The sequence below is a fragment of the Rhinopithecus roxellana genome, chromosome 4 (genome assembly GCF_007565055.1).
Source record: "Rhinopithecus roxellana isolate Shanxi Qingling chromosome 4, ASM756505v1, whole genome shotgun sequence".
NCBI lineage: Eukaryota > Metazoa > Chordata > Mammalia > Primates > Cercopithecidae > Rhinopithecus > Rhinopithecus roxellana.
The window spans coordinates 70,148,087-70,167,828 of record NC_044552.1 but is presented as its reverse complement, the minus strand read 5'-3'; the positions used below and the strand labels follow the sequence as shown (position 1 = coordinate 70,167,828).

Sequence of the window (19,742 nt, the reverse complement as noted above, 5' to 3'; positions counted from 1 at the left end):
CCGTCACCACGCCTGGTTAATTTTTTTTGTATTTTTAGTAGAGACAGGGTCTCACTGTGTTAGCCAGGATGGCCTCGATCTCCTGACCTCGTGATCTGCCTGCCTTGGCCTCCCAAAGTGCTGGGAATTACAGGCGTGAAAATACAGACAATTTTTTTAAAGGGCTGTCAGTCCAAGTCACTTCAGATAAATGCAGACTATAAGAATGTTAAGTGGTACACAGGAGAAAAGACTTCTAGAGGCCTAGACACTGATACATCTAGTCTTACACATTTACAAATAAGCAGAATACCTTTTAATTCTAGAGGTTTGGGGAGGACAAAAGGGACGACAGATCTTTGAAAAGCAGCTGTTTAACACTAACAATAAAGGGGAGAGAAGCGCAATGAGGGGGACATTAAAAAGACCGGGTTGGGGTTTGGGAGAAAAAGGGAAAGAGAAAAAGATGAGAGTGAAGAACTAATTAAGCAGCATCAGTAGCTACTATTCTGACAATAACCCCCGTGTCAGATAAGGTGCTGTTGGCTCTCCTCCTCCTCCTTCCTCCCCCATTCTAATGGCCTGAGTGTCCTTTACTGTCAGACCCTAAGAGTGCCACTATGGAGAAGCTGAGAGACAAATGCCAAATGGGAGAACAAACTGTGAGAAGGATGTGGGCCAAGTGACCACAGAACCAGACACCAGGAGTCTCTCAATGCTTCTACCCAGCCTACACCCCTGGTCCTGCTGACAGGCAGCTCCTGTCCACAACTGCCAGTCTTGAGCCAGGACCTGCACCCTTGTTTAAGCTTACGAGTGAGGTCCTTGCTGTTTAGAACAGACATTCAATTCTTGGCCCAATGTGCTTACAGAGGAGACAGATTCAGAGATTGTAAAAAAAAAAAAAAAAAGGAGACTATCTTCTTATTTAACTTCAGAACAGACATAAATGCCTTTAATTCCCAAATTATTTCCCATTCCATATATTTCTCTTCTGCCTCAGTATTTCTATTCATCGCCTAGTCAAACAGGAAGTTAAAACCTCTGAATGCAGAGGTTTTAAACTAGCAGGATGAGCCACACCCCATCCACATACACTGGTTTCTGGCTCAAGATTTTAAAAGAAATGTGTTAGCTGCTGAGATGTTAAAATGAGAAGGTGACAAATAACCAAGACTTCTCATCTCTCTGAAGATGTGGAGATCAGAATGTGGGCTCAGCTTCCTTGCAAATGCAGCAATCCATGGGCGACAGCAGGGGCCCTCAGCCTTCTGCAGCCTCCACCGCCCATTCTGCTTTTATTTTACCAACCCAGCATGTGAATCTGTGACTTCATGTGGATAAGTAAGACTGAACTAAAGTTACAGTTAATGACCATCTACATTTGGATCCAGGTTTGCTACTAGTGAATAAGGGCAACTGCGAGCAGTTCTTTTGAATAAAATCTATTTTCGACTCAATGACCCAGAGTGGTATTGTGAGGTAAGAAATAGCTATCTGGTCTGTGTCCCCAGCTCCCGGCACAGAGCTCCTAAAACTCTTGTAACTTCCTGAATGTTAGGTGTGCAAGGTGCAACTTTTGTTCTGATATTTGGTCTCTGACCCTGGCTCCTGATACAGACCTCTTAACCCTTGGAATTTCCCGGGTGGTAGGAGCATCTTTTGTTTGAATGAGGTGACTCCTGGTGGGATGGGGGCTGGTCAACAGAAGGACCAAGCCAGGATTAGAAGCTTGGAACTTCCAGCTCCGCCTCCCATTCTCTGGGAAGAAAAGTGGGGCCAGAGGTTGAGTTAATAATCAATCATGCCAGCCAGGCGTGGTGGCTCATGCCTGTAATCCCAGCACTTTGGGAGGCTGAGGCAGGTGGATCACCTGAGGTCAGGAATTTGAGACCAGCCTGGCCAACATGGTGAAACCTCGCCTCTACTAAAAATACAAAAAATCAGCTGGGTGTGGCAGTGGGTGCCTGTAATTCCAGCTACTCAGGAGGCTGAGGCAAGAGACTCACTTGAACCTGGGAGGTGGAGGTTGCAGTGAGCCGAGATCACGCCACTGCACTCCAGCCTGGGCAACAAGAGCAAAACTCTGTCTCAAAGAATAATCATCATCATCATCATCATCATCATCATCATCATCATCGATCATGCCTATGTGATGAAACCGCTGTAAAAATCCTTGAGCTACAGGGAAAGAGATTCTGGGGTGCTGAACATGTAGGGGCACATGGGGCAGGGGGACGTGGAAGCTCTGCCCCATGCACATGTCTTCATCTGGCTCTTTATTTGCATCCTATAAACTGTGCTCTGTAATAAACTGACAGTAGTAAGCAAAGTGCTTCCCTGAGTTCTGTGAGCTGTTCCAGCAGCTTAAGTGAACCCATGGTGGCAGTAGTAGGAAATCCCTTGATCTGACTCCAGGTAGACAGCATCACGACGGTAGGACACTCAGTTGGTGTCTGCTGCACAGCTGCCTGGTGTGTGGGGCAATCCTCCCTTCCCATGCTGTGGTCACAAAACTGTTCTGTGTTTTGCTAAGTATGGGACAGCAAAAACAGTTTAGTCTTCCCTGTCTCTCTCACTCAGCCATGGGCAGGCAGGGCAGGACCTCGCGCCCCTCTCCTCACCTGGTCCTTGGTAGGCCTGGGGGTGGCCGAAGGCAGTGTCCCAGTTGTTGGGAGTGTTTGTGTTTCTTTGGGCTCCAGCCCCCTCTGGCTGGGCCCCCCAGCCTTCTGAGCTTTCCCAGTTCCCAGATTTGGAGGCACTCCAGGCTGACCACGGGTCATTGCCACTGCCAACCTATTGAAAGGGGTAAAAAGAAAGAGGATTTTTGTGACTTTTGGAAAGCATGACTCAACTCAATAATGAACTGACATAATTGAATACAACAGGAGTGCTAAAAAAAAATTTAATAGAAGTGGACTCAAAACAACTTTACATACATAGTATTTTAATTTCCAAACATGTAGGAAAGCACAAAATCAACCTAATTTTACTGATACGAACACATTTTGCCGTATTTGCTTAGGAACTTTGAAAACAGCAACAAGGAAACTATTAGAAGCAGCTAGAGCCCTCTCTTTCTTTCTCTCCAGAAGTAACCACTACTTTTCTGAACCTGTATCCATTCCCATGTGTGTTTTCATACTTCAGCTGCACATGTACACATTCACAAACAACTGTTCTATATTTTTAAAATTGGCCTAAAGGATGTCATACTGTATCTCTTTGCAAGATTTTTTCCCCATTCAACATTGTTTTTGAGATTATTCATGCTGATAATGAGGACCTATTTCTAACTGCTTCATAGCAATCTGTTGTATTTTTAAGTAGGTCTTTTAATTTGAAAAAGAATACATGCATAATAAAAAACTTCAAACAGAATAAAAGTATATGCAATTTGAGAAATATGCTTAAAATCTTAAGAGGCTAGTCATTCTAAGGAACTACTACTGTCAAAAGACACAAAATTACAACACATTTCGTTACAGATCTACTTGGCTTTTACTTGAGATTCATGAATCTGGGCAGTCTCCTTCCTACAGTCTAGAAGGAGCACTCCCACTGGGCATGAACAGAGCACTCGGTTTTTAAAGATGCGTTAATAAGGAAATAGAACAACAGAAAGAAAGTTGACGGTTAACACCAGTTTACTTCAGGATACCTTTTCATAATGGTTAAAGCTGAGGGGACTCCTTATTATGCTAACTCAGGTAGACTGGGATCTCCTGTTCTCGAGAAAAAATCAGTTTGTTTTGGGACCTATCTGCTTCCTTCAAATTTCAGTTTGCTATGGAGCGTCCAGCACAAGTGACTCCATTCTGGTTTGGTCTGGTCTGCTGGGGCCTAGTGCAGGAACTCTGAAACAACGGCCTACTATAATTCTTGTTTCATGCTACTAACAAATTCCTTGTACATACTTACTCAAACATCCCATGGAGAGAGATAGATCCTTTTGGTTTTTAAACATGTAAGTTGGCCTAAATTATATTATTTTTGCTTGGTACTTTTTTTTTTTCTCTTAACAGCATATAACATTCTGCAAGGTACATCAGCACATATGGACACAATATTCTTTCACATTGTCTCCATAAAATTCCATTGTATATATTTCCTACAACTTGACCAGTATATGCTGATGTTCATTTATCTTGTTTTCAGTCTTTGGGTCCTACAAATAATACAGTCATCAGAGAGACCAAAATAGACACCCCTTTATCAACTAAGATGGATCCTAAGGTTAAGGGAATAGAGCAACTTTCTAAATTACTAGGGCTAAACTCACCAAGAACAGGAGCTATCAGACCCCTCCTAACTCTGATTTACAACCCAGACCAAGACAACTCTAACCGGGCAGAGGACTGGCCTTACAAACATTTTCTTCTGACAAGCAACTGCAGGCCTTAAAGCCAGTTTCAGCAGCTCCAAGAGGCTGCGCACAAACTGTGTCTACAGTTCACCTTTACATATAAAGAGCCAAATTCCACCTCATTCTAATGCTAAAATCTCACCTCAAAGTGAACAAGGATATATGTTACATATGTTTACCCACTGCACATGCTCTTAACTCCTCTCATACATATGTATTGCTTTGCCCCAAAACTCCTAAATATATGTGACTCTAGTGTGATACAGGCCCTGTGAGGCATAAAACCCAATGTGTACCTTCATCTTCGGCACACACCAGAGAAGATCTCTTCCCAGTCTGTAAACTGTTAACTGCCTACAACCTCTCCTTTCTATTAATCAGCCATCCTGGTGGTCCTTTAGATGAAAACTGCAATCCAAAAGGTCTCTGTGAAATTTCCAGAAGAAAAAATGCTAGGCTTAAGGAGACTGTGTATTTAGAACCAATGGATTTTGTCAAATTGCGTTTCAAAGAGAATGCAGTTACATTCCCACACTTTGACAACTGTTACACTGAGGGGTTTTGTCTTACATAGAAAGGGACTTTCATATTTTTATTTAAAAAATATTTCTCAAGATGGGCAGATCACGAGGTCAGGAGATCGAGACCATCCTGGCTAAGAGGGTGAAACCCTGTCTCTACTAAAAAAATACAAAAAACTAGCCAGGCATGGTGGCGGGCACCTGTAGTCCCAGCTACTCGGGAGGCTGAGGCAGGAGAATGGCGTGAACCTGGGAGGCGGAGCTTGCAGTGAGCCGAGATCCGGCCACTGCACTCCAGCCTGGGCAACAGAGCGAGACTCTGTCTCAAAAAAAAAAGAAAAAAAATATTTCTATCCCATAATTCCTTTGAGTAATTTTATAGTTTAATTATTAATCTTTTTTTTTTTTTTTTTTTTTTTGAGATGGAGTCTCGCTCTGTCACCCAGACTGGAGTGCAGTGGCCAGATCTCAGCTCACTGCAAGCTCCGCCTCCCGGGTTCACACCATTCTCCTGCCTCAGCCTCCCGAGTAGCTGGGACTACAGGCGCCGCCACCTCGCCCGGCTAGTTTTTTGTCTTTTTAGTAGAGACGGGGTTTCACCGTGTTAGCCAGGATGGTCTCGATCTCCTGACCTCGTGATCCGCCCATCTCGGCCTCCCAAAGTGCTGGGATTACAGGCTTGAGCCACCGCGCCCGGCCTTAATTATTAATCTTACAAATAAAATTTTGGAATGGGAAATAGATGGCACCCAATCTCAAAGAATATTCCAGTAGAGAGTACACTTAGCACCTCTCAGCCCTGCCCCCACCACCCCACCCTTGAGGCAAATACAGTTTTTTGTTAGCTTTATTATTATTATTATTTTTAAACATTTAAATCTTGTATCTGTCTGGAACTAAAGTAAAACAAATAATATAGGGGCTGGGCACAGTGGCTCATGCCTGTAATCCCAGCACTTTCGGAGGCCGAGGCAGGAGGACCATCTGAGGTCAGGAGTTTGAGACCAGCCTGGCCAACATGGTGAAACCCCATCTCTACTAAAAATACAAAAATTAGCCAGGTGTAGTGGTGGGTGCCTGTAATCCCAGCTACTTGGGAGGCTGAGGCAGAAGAATCACTTGAATCCGGGAGGCAGAGATTGCAATGAGTTGAGATCATGCCACTGTGCTCCAGACTGGGCGACAGAGAGAGACTCTGTCTCAAAAAAAAAAAAAAAAAAAAAAAAAAAAAAAAAAAAAAGAAGAAAAACAAGAGAAGAGGAGAAAAGAAAAGAAATAATCCAGGGATCCAGCTGAACATCTTGTCCTCAGTCTGTCACCCTAACACCATTTCATGAACAATCCATCTTTCCCCCATGATTTGAAATGTCACCTTCACCGCATATCAGATTTGGGTCTAAAGCTGGACTCTCTTGTTTCTTAGTGATCTATTTTGTACTAGTACCACACTTTCACAGAAAAACTATCAATACTTTAGCATAACATCTCTTAGTTGTTTATTTTTATGTATAAACTTTAGCATCAGCTTAATATTTAAAACAATCTGAACTTTTACATTAGAATGTTGAGTTAAAATACTGATTTTCATTTGAATCGCTGTTTATTGAATTCATAGAAAATGATTAAAATTATTCACGCCTTTCACTCCACAGTTTCAGTACTAAATCCATTTCACAGCATGAAATAGCATGTCTTCCCCTTTATTTGAGTCTTACACACACACACACAAATGGTGGTAGTTAAAAAAAGAAATCTATTTGCAAGAAAATTATCCACCCTGTCTAATATAGCCCCTAATGTTGTAGGACACCCTAGTGGCTGGTCTGTTTCGACTCTTCACCAACCGACACATGGGGCAGACAGCTGGCTGTCACGTGCCAGGTGCATCAGAAACAGACCATATGCTTTTCATGTGGAAGTATGATGTCATTCTACTGCCCTATATACCTCTAAGGAAAAAACTGAAGTTACTTGTGATTTTACTCTATGTTAAATACTAACAGGAGAAAGATGTTTCATCCACAAGACTGTGACTTCTCAAACACACAGCTTACAAGGTGACATTCGGCTTCGGGATGGACTCTCAGATGACCCCAGTGGACGTTGGAAATGAAGGCGATCATGCTGAGGACCTGGCAGTCATACTTCAGCTATGAGAAACCCTTCCTTCTACGGTTTTCTTTAAGGGAATGTAGTTTTATTCTCCTATTTTATGTAGCAATATATTCTGTGTCCTCCAAACTCTTAAGTTACAAGGTTTTGTTTTTCAAATAAGAACTTGAAAAAGTACCAAAGTTTGGGACACTAAGGACAGACTATCATTGGTATAGCAGCCTCAGCCTGGTTTCCATCAAGGACCAGCTGTGAAATGGAGGGGCTCGGAGGGCCACAGTCAGGAGCCTAGCGAGTTGGAATTCCGTTAACAGCTCTACCTCTGGCTCGCTGTGTAATCTCGGGCTAGAGTTCAGAAGTGAGCGGCCTGGATTCAGAAGACTGCCAGAAGCTAAGTGAGGTACACCGCAAAGGAACACAGGACTGTGAGCTAGTACAGAAGAGTGAATATTCGCTGGGTCCTTCCAGAAGACGGTTCGGTCTTAGCAAACTGGCCAGGAAGGATTTTCATCAAGATGGAGGAAAGACCTGGAGGTGAACTATTCATAGCAACTGTCCTCAGAAAATTAAAATCCATTTAATTAGGGCAGAAACAAATAATAATTCTTTGAAAATCACTTGGTTAATACTTCATAGGTGTGTAATAACTGTCATACTAGTTGGCTATGTATACGATCTTAGCTCTCTACCTAGGTTATGAAATCTTTGTGGGTATGTTTATTTCTATCTCTTTGTTTTTTTTTTTTTTTTTCCTGGAACATTATCTTGTTTCAACCCAACTCCTGCTGATAAGACGTTTCTCAAAACCCTACCAACTAGAGATCTTTCCTGCAGCCTCCGTCATGGCCCTTGGACTCACTCCCTCAGCAGATGGCCTTTTACTCCCCTGGCAGGTCCCTTCCCCTCTTATCTGTAACCAGTCACCGGCTTTCTCTCTGAACCCATCCTTCCCATACATTGGTCTCTGACTTCTTTGCTCTCAACCCCCAAATCCCTTTGGTAGTTCCCTAACTACAGACATCTTGTCACGGTAAAACCTATCCTGCTCCTGGGCTGAGGTTTCCATCCTGCGGCGCCTCTCTGTCCTTTCCTTCCACCTTTCCCTCCTCTTCCTTTCTACCGAGCAGCATCTTCATCCTCTTTCTCTTCCCACCCCTTATTTCGTGAAGCTCTTCCTGACTTAACTGTCCATCATGGGTAATCAAAATCCCTTCGTTAGCACTCACTGCCCCTGGATTCAACTCCAAGCTTCCTGGGACTCAACCAAGAGTCTCTTCAGTGCAGGTCCCAACTTTGCCTCATGCGGCATTCCCCATTCTCCCTACCTGCCACTAACCTTCACTCTGGAGCTTTGAACTTCACACATTTCCCCAAACTTTTCCACATCTCTGCTGTTACTCACACTATACTGTACTCTATCTGCACACCTCATCTTCCTCAATTTAGCAAAGTCCTACCCCATTAAAAGGGCTCTGGCCTTCCCACAGCCTGCTGGCTGACATCTAGTCACCTCCTTTTACTTTCTTCATTATTTGCAAATTAGATGGTCAGTACCACCAGTGAATCGGGGGATAGCTCTGTCTTACCTGGAGAATGTTTCCCCCAAAAGATTCTCCAAATGCCTTGTATAAAGTGGCAAGGACTCAAATATTTTAAACGTGATGTTCTTGATCATTTGTATGAAATACACCTTACTCTTTGTCAGACCTCTAACCTTCATAACATGATCACCAAAAGGAGGAAATCAGATTTGTCTTATGTATACTCGTCTTTTTGAAAAAGTTAACTTGTGGTGGATCGCAGAATAAGTGATTTTCAGTATGTGACTACAGAAAAAATGATTTTTGGCTGGGTGTGGCAGCTCACACCTGTAATCCCAACATTTTGGGAGGCCAAGGCAGAAGGATCACTTGAGGTCAGGAGTTCAAGACCAGCCTGGCCAACATGGTGAAACCCCATCTCTATTAAAAATACAAAAATTAGCTGGGTGTAGTGGCAGGAGCCTATAATCCCAGCTACTTGGGAGGCTGAAGCAGGAGAATCGCTTGAACCTGGAAGGTGGAGGTTGCAGTGAGCTGAGATCACACCACCGCACTCTAGCCTGGGCGACAGAGTGAGACTCTGTCTCAAAAAAAAACAACAAAAGAGAAAGAATGAAAAAAAGAATTTTTAGCATGTGACACTATGAGTACTCTTAAAATAACAGTGTCTGAGTTCTGAAAGTGGAATCAGCTCACCAGAGAAAAGCTGGACGATACAGACAGGCACAAGAGATGGAGGGATGGGCAAATATGAGAGAAAGCAGGAGCTGTAAAATGAGAATAGTAATATCCAGAAGGTGGGTATATGATTATTCACTATGAAATTCATTTAACTTTTCTACGCTTGAAATTTTAACAAACATTGGAAAATGCAACAAACAAAATTGACATATACAATCACTCTTGTCTGAGCTCCATCAGAAGGACACAGAGAGAAGGGCTGTGTCTATCAGGGTATGCTGCCATCTCCTGCTGCCCGTGAACGTGGGGCTCTGGGTAAACGTTTCGTAAAATAAGTATCTGTTGAATGAATACACTCCTAAAGCATGTTTGCTTGGGTCTCTGGGACATATTTAAATCTATGTAATCACCACAGGTAGATGATTATGTCTGACTCTCTTCCTAACTCCCGCCCCAACTAAATCAAATGCTTCTTTAGGGACAGGAGCAATATACTAACAAATTTGCTGGTTTAATGTTCTAAATTTAAAAGCTATCCCCTCTTCATAATGCAAATACAGAAATACATTTACGCAGGCTTTACATTGGGAGACTTATTTAAACACATTCACTCAAAAGATTTACAGCATTAGCTAAATTTCTTCAGAAAGTAGCCTGGCTTGTACTTGACTGCAGAGCCACTGGACCACAGAACAGACTGAGAATGGCCACGAGGGGTGCGGGAGATGGACATGCACACCTGTGATGGTGCCGTGTGGTGAGTGTAGGAAAGCTGCACATAGTATAAATATACAATATGGGATAAAAAGGGGCAAGACGAATCCTGGTACACTAGGTGGAATTTAACTCCCTTTAGGAAGCTGTTGGAATTGACTCAAGTAATCATTACACCACATGGGTAAAGTGGTTAAGAACTTTAAGGCTTAAAGCCTACTATCTGGGTTTGAATCCCAGCTTTATCACTTACCACTAGCTGAGTGGCCTTGGGCAATTTACTTAGCTCTCTTAGTCCCCACACTTATGTAAGGGGTATAACATTATCCTCCTGTAAGGATTAATTGACATAATGCACAGAAAACATCTAACACAACACCTGGAACATAGTATGCATTCGGTAGAGGTTATCTTAATAAGTGAGGGCTCAACTAAAATATAAAGAAAATAATAAAGAGTAGCATTTCTTTGAGTAAATCCCCATCTAAGTAAAATACCTATTAGTTTATGCTATGCAGGAAAAAATCAGACAGTTATATTTACAAATGGCTGCACAGCCAGGTCATATTAATAGACTTTTAATTGAAGAGATAACAGGCTTAAGATATCTTCTATTCCAGTCAACGTTCTGTTCCCTTCAGACATGTAAAAGAGGAAGAAGACAGAAATATTTTTACCGTAAAGGTCAACAACGGCAACTCCTAATTCTTGGGACTTTCGGCACAAATATTTTCTGTTGCCACATGCTGAGATCTTGACTTTTTTCAAAACCTAAGCTTTACTGTAACAAACTAGGCTACAATGATCTGGTTGAAGGATCCTTTGGTATCTGACTTTTTTTTTTTTTTTTTTTTTTTTTGAGACAGGGTCTTGCTTTGTCACCCAGGCCGGAGTGCAGTGGTGCGATCTCAGCTCACTGCAACCTCTGCCTCTCAGGTTCAAACAATTCTCCTGCCTCAGCCTCCCAAGTAGCTGGGATTACAGGTGTGCACAACCACACCCAGCTAATTTTTGTATTTTTAGTAGAGATGGGTTTTGCCATGTTGGCCAGGCTGGTCTCGAACTCCTGACCTCAGGTAATTCGCCTGCCTCTGCCTCCCAAAGTGCTGGGATTACAGGCATGAGCCACTGCACCTGATGTCTCTGACATTTTTGTTCTCCATCCCCACAACCCCTTTGGTCTCTCAACTGCAGACATTTGGTCATGCAATAATCCCCTCAGCTCCTTCACTCAGGTTTCCAATGCTGAGATGCCTCTTCTGTTTCTTTCTTTACACCTTCCTTTCCTCTCGAATTTCTATAGGACAATGTCTTCATTCTCCTCTTCTTTTCCCTTTCTCCATGGTACCACACTCCTCACAGTCAACCACAGAGTTAAAGACCTTTCATGAGATCTCACTGCCCGTGGGATAAATTCATCAATCAAGCCTCCTCTAAGAGGCCTCCATGGTGTAAAACCCCATGATCTTTCCAGTGCCTACATACTCCACATCCCATGTCACCACGCCCCACGAAGAGCTCCTGTAAGACACTTTAACTGACACAATCACCTCACTTGGGAGAACAATATGACTTTTAGGGTTTATTAAATGTTTATTTCCTCTTGTGTTCAAGTTTGAAATTTACCTTATTTATGGAAGAAGGAGAAGGAGAAGGAGAAGAAGGTGGTGACTGGCTGAGACTTTCGACACAACCAATCTGAGCCAAAATATCCACCTTAAAATAAAAAAGGTGTTCAGTGAACAAGAGTGATAGAGCAGGTCAAAGTTTTTAACCAAAACCAGCACATTCATGGCAGGACCAAATTCTCCAGAAAACTCTAGCATGCCACTCAGTCACAAACATTACATGCAAAAAGCCCCAATTGTGTAGCAATGGGTTATCTTCAATGCATTATATTTTCTAAAGTCTGTTGTTTGGTATCACAGTACAGTATTACTGAAGCCCTAAAAATAACTATAAGCAGCACAGAAAGAATGGAACAAGTATCAGGCAAGTCATACAGTCAGAGAAACAAACTCCAGAGGAAAAAACAGAAATAGCCAAGTTGTAAAAAATGTTAATATTCTGAACCTTTTGCTTTCAGAGGCATTAGACATGTATGTGAGAGTCCAGACAAAATGAGCAAAGCCACCTAGTCAACTCGAAGCTGACCACAGAGCCACAAGTGAGTCCTACCAATCGCAGCTGTGAAGGACACAACAGCCCAGCTGGTCTGTGAACTCAGGAGCAAAGGCCAATGTCTCCTGATGTGTGCTCTTAGGGGTCTAACTGGCCTACAATACAGCATCTTGTGAGAAGAGGTAACTGACACGCTTCCATGAAGCCAATCAATGGGTAAACTGCAGCAGATGTGTTAAGAGGACCACTTTGGAGCCCAACTTCCAGGCTTCAAATCCCAGTTCCACAACTGTCCAATAGGGAAGTCAGTACTAAGAACATTTATATAGTGGATGACAGTGTCCTTTACAGGGGCAACTCTCTTGTGAAGTAAGTGGTGGTATTATTCTCACCTGAGAGATGAAAATAAACTTGGAGTTGAAAATCAGTTAATAAGCAAAGCAGACAACAAAGATGGAGTAACAGGGACCCAGTTCATGCTCCAATTGAAAACTAAAAATATGATGAAATATAGGAAACTGTGTTCAAATCACTGGATACCAGGTAGTGAAGAAGTGATCCTGAGATACGGGAAACAGACAGAGTAAGCCTACAAGTGCCCGACCACTGTGTGGAGAGACTCTCCAGGCCACAGAGCAGGCATGGAAAACCCACACAAAGCTCGGCGGTCTCTGTGGTGGGAGGAGACAGAGTCTGGGGAAGACAGAGACGCACAGAGAGAGCTCTGGAGACTGCAGAGGGCATTGCAGATCTGCACCGATCAGCCTGTCACGTGAGGGGGCTACCCAAGGTCAGTGAAAGACACACATGAAAAAATCAAGAGTGCAATCCCTCACACAGGGCTATTCCCACCGGCCCAAATGGAAATCTTCGTGATTCACGGGGCATCGGGTACAATACTACAAAGGATTTGTTTCAGGACAGGGGCAAAAATATCCCTAAGTTAAATGTTGCTCTGGGCTTAAAAATAAAACCTGAAATAATCAGACTATTTCAAAGTAACTTAGGTGCATCCCAGAACAAGGTTCAAAAATGTTTATGGGAAGGTAAAAATGTCCAGCGTATAGCAAGGTGAAAACTGCAATGTCTGGCATCCAATCATAATTTACCAGCCATGAAAAGAAGGAAAATATGACCCAGAACGAAGAGAAAAATGAAGCTGATGCAGTACTGACAGAGATGAAAGAAGTAGCGCTATTTAAGAGCAAGAGAGGTTTCAAATATCATTGAGGTAGAAGAAGAGCTTGAATGGGCTTCCAAAAGGTGATAACTTTAAGCACAAAGAAAAAAAACAAAACACATCATTAAATCAATGTAAATCCATGCATCCATGCTACTATCAGAAAAAAGACAGGAATGCTTTCTTCACTGGTCACTATTTGTAGTAGCTATAAAACAACTTCTTACTTTGAAACCTGGCAATTAAGGAGAGGTGGAATTAGCCATCTATCCTGAATTTGAAATTGAAATTAGACATAATTAACTAGCTCCAGCTGATACAGGAAAGTTGTACTTTCTAGATGAAACCAACTCAGTAAGTGTGGAAGAAGTAACATTACTGATTCTGGCAAGGATTACCAACTGGTGGTAAACCATTACCATTTATATACAATTTATATCTGTATGTTTGTGTGTATACCCATGTTCACACAGAGAAAATAAGACAGACACCTAGTGTAAAGAGTAGTGACTGTGGAAATGGGATACTTTTCTTTCTGGTAGTCTGAATTTTCTACAATGCATATGTACTGCTTCTGTAATAATAAAATAAAAGGTTACTTTACTAACTGTTTTTAAAGACAGGATGCTAATTAGCAACTGCTCACCACAAAAATAGTAGTTTCTGGTTTTGCTATATTTTTTTATGTTGTTGTATTCTGCTCCTCATATGACATCCCGGGGGAACTGGGACCAGTAAGAAACAAACCCTTACTTCTGACGACAACATGCAGAAAGTAGGGCAGAGGCTTGTTTGGATGACATGGTTAGACCTGACTCAGTTCACTGGTTTCCTAGTAAGCAGCTAAGACATGGCCAAGAGGAAGGGCTCTCACTGCAGAGACCATGAGAATAGCAAATGTGGCATGGCAGAGATGGGCAATGGCACCACGACTTCTATCTATCTGCACCGTAACCACATCAGGCCTTGCAGGAGGGCTGGGTTTCAGAATTAATGAAAATGGTAACTTACATTTTCTTAAAGTTGCTTTCTGTTTGGCTTTCTACCAAATGTGTACAAAGGGTATATGAAAGCTCAAAACATACTGTGAGTGGTCGCAGCTCTTACGGCCCACCTAATTCCTCCAGTAGACACCAAACGTCCACCACAGGTCAACACAGATCATCCCATCTGGTAAGTCCACCAGTTAAGGGGAGTTCCCAATCACAGGCTAACTACTCTCTATGTTATGATCTTGGGATGGGGCCCTGGAGGCATTCAGGGGTCCGCCTATCACCACATAAGGAATTCCTCACTGTGCCTGTCACATCCTTCCACAGCGCCTGTGATGATGTCACCTGGCTTATCGTGCCACGGCCCATCTTATGACTATACCACATGCAACTGTGTTAGGAAGTAGGAATAGAAAGCAAGTAATATCTGATTCTTAAACCGGAGAACATCTCAACCAGAATTTCTGACAAAAATTTAACTCTTTTCCTCAAAAGGGCCTGAAGAGGTGACAATATTCTCTTACACACAAAAAATTAACCACCTTGGCTCAAAATATGGAAGAATTTGACAGGTTTCCCGTTTTGTTCTTTATAGATCCTTGGCTCAAAGGACATGATCTAATTCTACAGATGAACCTGTACTGACGTTAGAAAATCACTGATGGAACATAAAACTTGCACATTGTTTTAAAAACGAAAGTAGATCACAACAACAGACTCAGTCTATTTATAGCCAGTCATATCAATATTACTGATTGGGAATTACCAAAAGAGTGAAATTATTTAACATATCCTTTGTTAAGTCACATTCTGAACCTACAGATATCAATTTCAGGTGTTTATTTATTTATTTATTTATTTATTTATTTATTTATTTTGAGACGGAGTCTCGCTCTGTCGTCCAGGCTGGAGTGCAGTGGCGCGATCTGGGCTCACTGCAAGCTCTGCCTCCTGGGTTCATGCCATTCTCCTGCCTCAGCCTCCCGAGTAGCTGAGACTACAGGTGCCCACCACTACGCCCAGCTAATTTTTTGTATTTTCAGTAGAGACGGGGTTTCACTGTGTTAGCCAGGATGGTCTCGATCTCCTGACCTCGTGATCCACCCGCCTCGGCCTCCCAAAGTGCTGGGATTACAGGCGTGAGCCACTGCGCCCGGCCCAGGTGTTTATTTTTTAAACAAAGAGAATTAAAACAACAGAAGTTTCCTTAAAGTAAATGGATATTTGTATTAGCTTGGAGAGTCTACTTATTCGGATAGCTCAAAGTCCTAAAATAGGCAGCTTTGAGTACAGAATAGGATGGCGCTACAATTAGCAAATAGTTTGCTTCCAGACAGACCTAAGAGAAGCCCATGTGAAATAAGCTTTTACCCTGTTCTGATGACAGGATGGATGTATAACAATGCTGGCTGGTCCTTCAGCACTGCAGTTTTAAGGTTAAAAAAAAAAAAACTTTGCTTTAATAGTCTGTTTCCAGTTAGACAAAACAAACAAAAACCACCCTACATAACAAACTTCACCAGCGTGTATTTTTGAAAGTTCCTGAGATGAACAAAGCTGTCTTGTAGATGTCAGGGATCTGTGATAAAGCACAGAAGGTTGGTATTGGCAGCCTCATGCAGTTTTGAAGAAGATGTCCATATATCCTCTAACACTGGTATACGATCTTCCTTAAAAAGCCCTATTACCAACTAAAAAGAATTCATACAGGGGGTGGGAGTGAGAGTGAAGAGATGGAGAGAACCTTTTCAATAAAGTTCTGTAAAGAGAAAGTCTCAATAAGTAATTATGAGATGTCTAAGGCATAAGACTTATGTGAGTGAAATTATATTATATATTAATGAAAATATAAGCACATCTAATACTGAACCTTTGTGAAGCTTTATCAATTTATTTTTAAATGGACTACAAAAAAAGACCTAAAATGGCCTAAATATAGACTTTTGAGAATTAAGAAAGCAAAAGGTAGTTCCAACATAAAATTACCATTGCCTTCCTCATCCTGTAACCAATAAAAATTTCTTTGTAACAAATATAATTACATGGAAAATCTCTGAATAGAAAAATGTTGTATCCTTAAATACCACTTAACTTCAAGCATTTAATATCCAAACTGTTTTAAAAAAAATAACAATGCCAGAGGATTTTCTGTAAGAGAATCTTTCTGCTTTTGATTGGGTAGCCCGTCAGATGGGAGAATGACAGGCCAGTGATGGGACAGCTCCTAGTTCTGTGGTCAGTGTTAAGAACACAAACTTCTCCAAGGCAGGGATTCAGGAAATCTGTAAGTCTCTTCATATCTTACATTGTAAAGTACCTTTTTTATATTTATATTTATATTTTATATTTAATATTTATATCTGAGAAAAAATTATTCAAACAAGAACAGAGTATTATGGTACAAAGTCTCTTATAGGTCACTGGGAATAGAAAAAAAGACAAATTCTTTGCTTATCAAGCTTAACAACTTACAAATAAGCAATATAATTTGTAACAAGAGTCACAACTTGTGCTAAGGGAATCCCGGGAAGTAAAATAGAAAACGAAAGGTTTTATAGAAGACATGGTATTTGAGCTGAACCTGAAGCGATGGGCTTCTGAAAGATGGAAGGAGTCACTCTATTATTCTTAGAAGAGCAAGCCAAAGGTACAAATGAAAGGTGAAACAGCATGGGACATATTTGGAGAATCATCAGTTTGCCTGGAGACAAATCCATAACTTAAAGATAAGGTGATGATGGGTAGCCACACTGAGGCATCACAGAAATATAACTGAGCTTGGAAGAGTACCTCAACCTCAAATTCAGATGAATTTCTTCTACAATTTCCCTACCATGAACTGTTCGGCGTATGCTTGCATAACTCTGATACACAGAGACCTTCTCCTGGGATAGCCCTGCTGACATGTAGAAAATGATTGTTCCAGGAGGCAATAGAGAGGCCTCTGAAGTTTCTTAAACTTAAGAGATGACATAAAAGCATACGTCAGCAATGCTGAGGGTTTGGTTCCAGTCCATCACACTAAAGTGAGTCATGTGCATTTTTCTGGTTCCCCAGTGTACATAAGTTATGTTTACACTATACTGTATAAGTGTGCAATAGCATTATGTGTAAAAAATATACATATCTCAATTAAAAATCCTTTATTGCTAAAAATTGCTAACAATCATCTGAGCCTTCCATTAGTCAAGTTGCACCCTTTTTGCTAAGGTGGGGCTCTTGTTTTGATGTTCACGGCTGCTGACTGATCAGGGTGGTGGTTGCTGAAGGTTGGGGTGGCTATAGCAACTTCTTAAAACAAGACAATGAAGTCTGCCATGTCAACTGACTCTTCCTTTCATGAAAGATTTCTCTGTAGCATGTGATGCTGTTTGATAGCATTTTGCCCACAGTAGAACTTCTTTCAAAACTGGAATCAATTCTCTCAAACCCTCCTGCTATTTTATCTACTAAGTTTGTTGTCATTTCAACAATGTTCATAGCATCCTCACCAGGAAGAGATTCCATCTCAGGAAACCACTTTCTTTGCTCATCCATAAGAAGCAAAAGTTTTATCAAGAGGTTGAAGCAATTCAGTCACCTCTTCAGGCTTCACTTCTATTTCTAGTTCTCTTACTATTTCTACCACATCTGCAGTTACTTCCTCCACTAACATCTTCTATGAGGGTTGGAATCTACTTCTTCCAAACTCCTGTTAATGTTGATATTTTGACCTTCTTCCATCCATCATGAATGTTCCTCTTGGCATCCAGAATGATGAATCCTTTTCAGGTTTTCTTTTTTTTTTTGAGACGGAGTCTCGCTCTGTCACCCAGGCTGGAGTGCTGTGGGCCAGATCTCAGCTCACCGCAAGCTCCGCCTCCCAGGTTTATGCCATTCTCCTGCCTCAGCCTCCTGAGTAGCTGGGACTACAGGCGCCGCCACCTCGCCCGGCTAGTTTTTTGTATTTTTTTAGTAGAGACGGGGTTTCACCGTGTTAGCCAGGACGATCTTGATCTCCTGACCTCGTGATCGCCTGTCTCGGCCTCCCAAAGTGCTGGGATTACAGGCTTGAGCCACCGCACCCGGCCCAGAAGGTTTTCAATGTACTTTGCCTGGATCCACCAGAGGAATCACTATTTATGGCTGCCATAGCCTTGCAAAATGTATTTCTTATAAGACTTAGAAGTTGAAATTACTCCTCAATCCATGGGCTGTCGAATAAGTGCTGTGTTAGCAGGCATGGAAACATCAGTCTTCATGTACATCTCCATCAGGGCTCTCAGGTGACCAAGGGCATTGTCAATGAGCAGTAATATTTTGAAAGAAATCTTTTTTCTCAGCAGTTGGTCTTAACAGTGGGCTTGATATATTCAGTAAATCATACTGCAAACAGATGTGCTGTCATCCAGGCTTTGCTATTCAATTTACAGAACACAGAGTAGACTTCACATAATTTTAAGGGCCCTTAGGATTTTCAGAATGGTAAATAAGCACTGGTTTCAACAAAGTTACCAGCCGCATTAGCTCCTTCTAAGAGAGTCAGCCTGTTCTTTGAAACTCTGAAGCAGGCACTGGCTTCCCCTCTCCAGCTGTGCAAGTCCTAAGATGGCATCTTCTTCCAATAATAGAAGGCTGTTTCATCTGCTCTGAAACTCTGTTTAGTGCAGCACCATCACCAATAATCTTCTCTAGATCTTCTGGATAAGTGCTTCTACAGCAGCACTGGCATGCTTCACCGTGCACTTTTATATTATGAAGACAGTTTCTTTCTTTAAGCCTCATGAACCAAGCTCTGCCAGCTTCTAACTTTTCTTCTGCAGCTTCCTCACCTCTCTCAGCCTTCACAGAATTGAAGAGAGTTAGGACCTTGCTCTGCATTAGGCTTTGGCTTAAGGGAATGTTGTGCCTGGTTTGATCTTCTATCCAGACCACTCAAACCTTCTCCTTATCGACAATAAGGCTGTTTCACTTTCTTATCATTCAAGTGTTCACTGGACTACTACTTTGAAGTTCCTTCAAGAACTTTTCCTTTGCATTCACAACTTGGCTAAGTATTTGGCTCAAGAGGACTTGGCTTTTGGCCTGTTTCAGCTTTTGACAAGCCTTCTTCACTAAGTTCAATGATTTCTAGCTCTTGATTGAAAGTGAGAGAAATGTGACTCTTCCTTTCACTGAAACACTCAAGAGGCCACTGCAGGGTTGTTAATTGGTTAACTGAACTACTGTCCTGTCTCAGAGAAGAGGGAGGCCCAAGGAGAGGGAGAAAGACTAGGGAATGGCTGGTGGGTGGAACAGCTGGAACACATAAAACATGTCAATTAAGCTCGCCACTGTGGTGCCTCAAAACAATCACAATAGTACCATCAAAGACCACTCATCACGGGTCACCAAAACAGATACAATAATAATGAACAAGTATGAAACATTGTAAGGATTAACAAAATGTGAACCAGAGACACCAAATGAGTACGTGCTATTGACAAAATGGTGCTCACAGACTTGCTCAACGCAGGGGGTGCCAAAAACTTTCGATCTGTAAAAAAACGCATTACC

At 42.0% G+C, this 19,742-nt stretch overlaps 1 protein-coding gene across 2 annotated transcripts in view; it reads right to left on the bottom strand.

The window, feature by feature from the left end:
• SNX9 (sorting nexin 9) overlaps window positions 1-19,742 on the bottom strand; it is a 129,481-nt gene that overhangs the window by 49,232 nt on the left and 60,507 nt on the right. Inside the window, exons 5-6 of one of the 2 annotated variants that reach the window (XM_030929090.1) lie at window positions 11,541-11,630; window positions 2,604-2,775 (exon numbers count right to left, since the gene is read on the bottom strand). In XM_030929090.1, the coding sequence (XP_030784950.1) occupies window positions 2,604-2,775; window positions 11,541-11,630 (262 nt within the window). The remainder of the gene's footprint in view (window positions 1-2,603; window positions 2,776-11,540; window positions 11,631-19,742) is intronic. The other variant, XM_030929091.1, reaches the window with a different exon arrangement.